This window comes from Gastrolobium bilobum, unplaced genomic scaffold (genome assembly GCF_033153095.1).
Source record: "Gastrolobium bilobum isolate Gb01-03AN ecotype WA unplaced genomic scaffold, APGP_CSIRO_Gbil_v1 utg214715, whole genome shotgun sequence".
Classification (NCBI taxonomy): Eukaryota; Viridiplantae; Streptophyta; class Magnoliopsida; order Fabales; family Fabaceae; genus Gastrolobium; species Gastrolobium bilobum.
Window position 1 is genome coordinate 1 of NW_026898794.1, and position 6,839 is coordinate 6,839.

The window sequence follows — 6,839 nt, forward strand, 5'->3', positions numbered from 1 at the left end:
TGGCAAAATTAGCAAGATTCATTATGGAGATATTATGGACAGGGTTAACAACAGACTTCAGGGTTGGAAAAACAATGTCTTTCTATGGCTGGGAGAGTCACTTTGGCGAAATCTGTGTTGTCAGCCATGCCTATGTTTCATATGCAAAATAGCCTTCTCCCTAGGGGTCTTTGTGATGACATTGAGAAGCTCCAAAGGAGCTTTATTTGGGGTGATTCTGATACAAAAAGAAATTTCCATGCTGTTAATTGGGAGCAGCTTAAGCTTTCAAAGAATCAGGGGGGTTTAGGAATCATTGATCTCAAAGTTCAAAATGAAGCTTTTCTTCAGAAATGTGCTTGGTCAATCATTCAGTCTCCTTCTCATCTTTGGGTAAAAGTGCTGACGTCAAAATATGGTAGGAAGAAAGATCTTTCGAAAGAGACCATCTTCAAACCTTATGATTCTCATCTCTGGAAGAGCCTTTGTAAGATATGGCCTGCCATGTTAAACAACCTGAGTTGGCAGATTGGTAATGGTAAAAGTATAGCCTTTTGGACAGATAATTGGACTGGGCTAAGTTCCAATCTTCTTTCTTTTGCTACTGCTCCCCCTATAGCCGAAGACACTGTTCTAAAAACTAATCACAGTAACTTTGTTTCTGAGGAGGGTTGGAACATTCGTTATTTAGATCTTCATTTTGACAGTGATGTGGTGAACTGTATTTTGGCTATACCTCATCCTGTGGTTGATGGAGAAGATGATTTTCTGATGTGGAAGAATTGGAAACCTGGTCTTTCTGTTGTCAAAATTGCGTATAGTAATTGGAGTTTAGCTAATTCTACCACCCCTAATGGCTGTTGGAATCGAATTTGGAACTGGAAAGGGAAGGAGAGGGTCAAATTTTTCATGTGGAAGTTATTACATGAAAGATTGCCAACCAAGGAGATTACTGCCAAGTGGAGTGGTTCTCCGAATTGCTGCCCTTCTTGTCTTGATAAGGTAGAATCTTGCCTTCATGTTTTCAGAGATTGCCAGAAAGCACGTAAGGTTTGGTTTCTTCCTTTTTTCCACCCTCTTCCAACTGACTTCTTTAGTTCGGGTTCTTTTAAGGATTGGATGGCTTTTAATCTACTTTATAGTAACAGCAAAAGGAGGGATTGGAGGGATTTTTTCTTTAATACATGCAACTTACTGTGGACTTGGAGAAATAAGGATCTTCATGAAGAGAATTTCAAAAGAATGGATAATCCTTCCTCTATTCTTGCTGACTTAATAGAGGAAAGAAGGTTCTGCATCACAAAAGGTTCTCATATTTGTGCTGGTATTCTGCCTAATCCCATCCAATCTGTTTGGATAGTTCCTGCGCAAGGTTTTCTAAAGCTAAATGTTGATGGTGCTGTCCTTGGTGGTAAAGCTGCCTGCGGTGGTCTCTTGAGAGACAGTAAGGGCGTTTGGGTTAGTGGTTTCACTGCTTTTATAGGTTCCTGCTCCCCCTTGCAAGCAGAACTTTGGGCGATTTTTAAAGGTTTAGTTTGTGGTTGGAACTACGGTTGGAAGAAAATAATGTTGGAGTCAGATTCATTACAAGCTATTAGCCTTCTTACCATATCTGGTAATGATACTCGAAAGCTTCCTTTGGTAGCTAAGATTCGAGCCTTACTAAACAAGGATTGGACTGTGTTATTGGGTCATGTTCCTAGGAGTTGTAATACTTGTGCTGACTGCTTGGCAAAATTAGCTTTGGATGACCCCCCTGGCCTCACGTTTCTATCCTCTCCTCATAGTGAGCTTATCAACATGCTTGCAGCAGATCTTCTAGATCCAGGCTTGGAAGGATCTGTGTTTTGCTGATGGCTCTGTGTTTAGTTTTCTTGTTGCAGAGCTGTTTCTTTTCTTTCTGCTTTAGTTTGCTTTACGAGTGACACTATAGGGAGGTGTTTGGTATGACAATTTTTATTTTTTTTTTACCCGAAACTCAAGATTTTCGGCAATATGGTAGAAATTTTTTTTCTTCAAGAATATTATCAAAAAGTTGTTTGATATGAATCAATTTTCCCGGGAATGTTGAGTTATTTTTCTGATATGTTTGGTTGATTGTAAAATATTATTGGGAATGTTGAATGAAATTATAAAAATATCTACTTGTTTGAATACATCGTCTATTTAATCGTTTCCCTAGGTAGGGCAATTTCGTTCAACAATTTGCTTTATCGTTTTCCAAGTGTAGGAAAAAAATTATACCGAGCTTAGACACTTTAGCAGGGGGAATAGGCTCATTTCCTGTACAGTTGCCCTTCTACCATTGTGTACAATGCGGCATCCTTAACCAACTTCCGAGCTTCCTCCTTTTGGGGGGGAGCATCCTGTTTTCTATGTAATCAATGATGGTGCCACGCCAATCGTTTCCTTCGGTTATCTGCATGACACATGTAGGTTCTGGGATACTCTGCTCAACCACCGTTCTAAGGTTTCCCCAACCTTTAGTGCTTGGTAGCTTTGACAATATGTCAGCCCTGCTATTTTCATTCCTTGGAATATGACTGACCTCCACTTTTTCGAACTCCGCTATTAACTGCCTTGCGGAATCCAAGTATTTTGCCAACAACGGTCCCGTAGCTTGGTAGCTGCCTGCAATCTGGGAGGTGACCAGTTAGGAATCACTATAGATTTGTAGTCTCCTTGCTCCGAGCTCCTTGGCCTGCTGAAGCCCGGCTATGAATGCTTCATATTCTGCCTGATTGTTTGATGTTTCAAAGTTCATTTGCATGGAGTATTCAACCGAAACCCCTTCCGGGTTCTCAATAATTACCCCGGCTCCGCTACCTTTGGAGTTTGAGGACCCATCCACATAGATTTTCCAGGTTTCTGGGTTTGTTGAGCTCTCCTTTTGGATTGAAGTAAGCTCCCTGATAAAATCTGCCAATGCTTGAGATTTGATTGTGTTTCAGCTTTCGAAAGCTATATCAAATTCTGATAATCCCACAGCCCAAGCCATAATTCTTCCTGCTAAGTCAGGCTTATGCAAAATTTGCCGAATTGGCAAGTCTGACTGACTACAATCTGGTGTCCTTGGAAATATGCTCTAAGCCTTCTAGCCGAGATTAGTAAGGCGAAAGCAACCTTTTCTAACTTTTGATAACGGAGCTCTACTCCCTCAAGATCCGACTTACGAAGTAAATCGATTGTTGCCCCTCCTCATTTTCTTGGACCAGGACCGAGCTAACAGCAACATCTCCCACAGAAAGATACATTATCAATGGCTCCCCTTCTCTTGGAATAGATAAGACTGGTGGTGATGCCAGTTGCTTTTTAATTTCTTGGAATGCCGCCTCATATTCCGAAGTCCAGCCATATTGCACCTCCTTTCGTAACAGTTTGAAACAAGGTAGTGCCGTTTCTGCAGACCGAGGTAAAAACCTAGTGAGGGAAGCTAGCTTTCCAGTCAACTGTTGGATCTCCTTTTTGCTATCCGGGGCCTTCATTTCCAGCACGGCTCTGCACTTGTCCGGGTTAGCTTCTATGCCCCTGTGAGTCAGCATGAATCCTAAGAATTTTCCTGCAAGGACTTCAAAAGCACATTTAGCTGGGTTTAACCGAATGCTGTGCTACCGCAGTTCGTTAAAGGTCTGCTCTAGATCTTCAATGTACATTGCTGAATTAATCGATTTGACTATCATGTCGTTTATATATACCTCCACATTCTTGCCGAGCTGATCCGCAAATACCTGATTCATCATTTTTTGGTAGGTGGCCCCCGAGTTCTTCAATCCAAAGGGCATCACATTATAATAATAGTTTTCCCTCTCTGCGATTAAAGCATTTTTCTCTTGGTCTTCAAGGTGTAGTGGGAACTGGTTATACGGCGAATATGCATCCATGAAGGATAACATCTGGAACCTGAATGAGTTGTCAACGAGCTGATCTATATTGGGCATGGGGTATGCATCTTTGGGACATTCCTTATTCAGGTCAGTGTAGTCCGTACACACCCTTCATTTCCCATTTGGCTTTTTAACCATCACCACATTAGATAGCCAGGTTGTGTATTGTATTTCTCTGATGAATCCTGCTTCCAGCAACTCCCTCACATGATCTTCCTGTACTTGCCGACGTTCCGCGTTGAGCTTCATTTTCTTCTGGGCTACTGGCTTAGATCCCGGGTATACTGCGAGCTTGTGACAACAAAAATGAGGGTCCACTCCAAGTATCTCTGAGGATTTCCAAGCAAAGACGTCCACGTTCCTTCTTAGGCACTCAGTAAGTCAAATTTTGTCCTCATTCGCCAGCCCCTTTCCGATTTTGGCAGCTTGAGTTTCTTCTCCAATGACTACCTCCTCCAGCTCTCTATCGGGTTCCGGCCTCGGGATCTGAGTTTCATCCCTCATGTCCAACTCCACCAAGTTAATCGATGTTGTTCCCTTCTTCCCCGAACTATCCTGCTTATTATTGGGGTTCACCCCGGCAGGAGTCTTAAGATTATTTCCTACTGCTCTAACTGACTTAAAATAGCTGTCCCAAGATTCTTTTTGATCCCCAGCAATGGTGATGACCGTTTTATGCTTATCGATCAACTTGAGCTTCTGATGCTTGGTGGAGACCAGCATATCCCAATCGTGGATAGTTGGCCTTCCCAGAATTACGTTATACTCCGACGGGAAGTCAGCTACTATGAATCTTACCATTTCCGACTTGTAGGCCTCCTTTGTTCCCATGGTAAGCCTCAGGTCAATGTACCCCTTAGGGATAATATCACGACCATTGAATGCAATCAAACCCGTGTTGCAGGGTTTCAAATCTTCCACATCCAGGTTCATTTTCTGGAATGCCTGCCACAAAATTATGTTGGCACAACTGCCGTTATCCACAAATATTTTCTTGACTTTACAGTTGACTAATGTACCGGTGATAACTAACCCGTCAACGTGTCCCGGCATGACGTCCTCTAACTCTTTCTTAGTAAAAAATAGTAGTGGTGCTTCCGGTTCGGCTTCTTTAAACTTAGGTCGCTCTCGTATTGAAAGCACCTCTCTTAAGTACTTCTTCCTGGCATTCATGGTATCACCTCCTCCACCAAAACCCTCGCTAATAACATTGCATTCAAATTCAAGTTCTATGAATTCATCCTCTTCTTTGGCCGGCTTCTTACCTCGGCCCTCATCCCTGAACTTCTTTTCCCGGGACGGGCTGGCAAATCGTCCTCTCCTCTTCTTATTATTCTTCCATCCCTGAGTTCTTATCAAATACTGACGCAACTTTCCTTCTCTGATATATCTTTCAATTGCGTCTCTAAGATCCCAGCATTCATCGGTTGTGTGACCAGGGCCATCGTGGAACGCGAAATATCGAGACTGGTCCAGACTGGCTGGATTCAGTAATGGCCGTTGCCTATCCACCCTTTTCATTTCGGTGGATGCTACCTCCCTCCAAATTTGGGATCTGGACGAATTCAGAGGTGCATATCTGTCAAATCTTACTTTTGTTGAAACTTTCTCTTCTGGCCTTTTACCCCGGAAATCATTTTGCCTTCGATTTCCAAGTTTTTCCATCTGGCCGTGGTGTTGCCTTGGGTTTGCGTTTTCAATCTCCATATGTTCGAGCTCCAAATATTTTTTGGACCGTGCAGTGAACTCAACTAGAGTTCGGACTGGGTCTTTGTATACGGATTTAGCCAACCTGGAGGACTCGTGTAGGCCGGCGATGACCAAATGTAAATGAACATTCTCAGATAGCCCGGGAACTTGTAAGGCGGCCATTTTGAAGCGGTCCAAATACTTCTGCAAGGTTTCACCGGGCTGTTGCTTTATTTTTCCCAGTGCAAATTCGGACTTCGGCTGTTTTTTACTCGTAGCAAAATTCAGCAAGAATCTACCTCCGAACTCTTCAAATGATCTGATGGATCCTGCCGGTAGAGATGAAAACCATGATTGAGCTGCTCCTGTCAGCGTGGTTGCAAATAGCCGGGTTATTAGTGGCTCTTCAATTCCCTTAATGTACATTGCCGTATCAAAGGCATCCAAATGCACTTGGGGGTCTTGCGTCCCGTCGTATTTTGGAATTTCAAATAAGTTGAGGTTCTCTGGAAATGGTGCATCCACGATCTCGTCCACGAAGGGGCTGTCATTGTGTTGCCCCCTGTGATACTTCCTCCTATAGACCCCGGATACGTCATTCGGGTTTGGGTTTCGGGATGGGCGTCTCCAATCAGAAGATTGGGGGTTCTCTCCCAGCCTTTCCGGTTGTCCTACGACGTTGTTTTGAACTTCGGGTCCTTGATTGTGAACCACGTTGGGTATGCTCCTTTGAGGCCGGCCTTCGACATTTCCAATTCCTCTCACCCGAGTCCGGGTCCCATCAGGGTTCGCCTGGGTGTTTGAGATCCGCAGGTCATTCATGACCCGTGTTATAGCTCGTTTCGGGTTCGGGTTTGAGGCTCGTCCTACTCGAGCCTCCAGCTCTCGCATCTGTCTGGCACCCTCCTCCCTTTCAAGTCCGTGTCTTCGCTCCATCTCTTCCATTCTCCAGAGTACCGCAGCAACGCCAGATCTGTCACTCGAGAATCACCAACTAAACCATTTGGTACCTGCACAGCATCCACCATTTGTTCCTCCATTGGTTGTAAACCTTGCACGTACGGGGCATCCGGATTGACGGCTGGGGTCGATGCCGAATCGAAGTGCACATCACTAACGTGCACTGCATCGGTATCTATCTGCCGATGATCCAAAGGAATCTTCCTGATTGGGGAGATAGGCTGGATTCTGGAATTCGATCTTGATGGCTGTCGAAATTCACTTCTTGTTGTCCTCACCATCGTGGCTTTTAACCAAGTGGTCGTGGGTTCGTGTTCCCCACAGACG

The 6,839-nt window shown here is 44.0% G+C and overlaps 1 protein-coding gene across 1 annotated transcript; it reads right to left on the minus strand.

The window, feature by feature from the left end:
• Window positions 1–4,244: 4,244 nt before the first annotated feature.
• Window positions 4,245–6,497, minus strand: LOC133284160 (uncharacterized). Its single transcript, XM_061481148.1, has one exon. It carries the CDS (start codon window positions 6,495–6,497, stop codon window positions 4,245–4,247), a length of 2,253 nt encoding a protein of 750 aa, XP_061337132.1.
• Between the last annotated feature and the right edge of the window lie 342 nt (window positions 6,498–6,839).

Bases quoted from the DNA above. Each gene is read 5' to 3' on its own strand.
- LOC133284160 (XM_061481148.1), bottom strand. From the start codon at position 6,497: ATGGAAGAGATGGAGCGAAGACACGGACTTGAAAGGGAGGAGGGTGCC.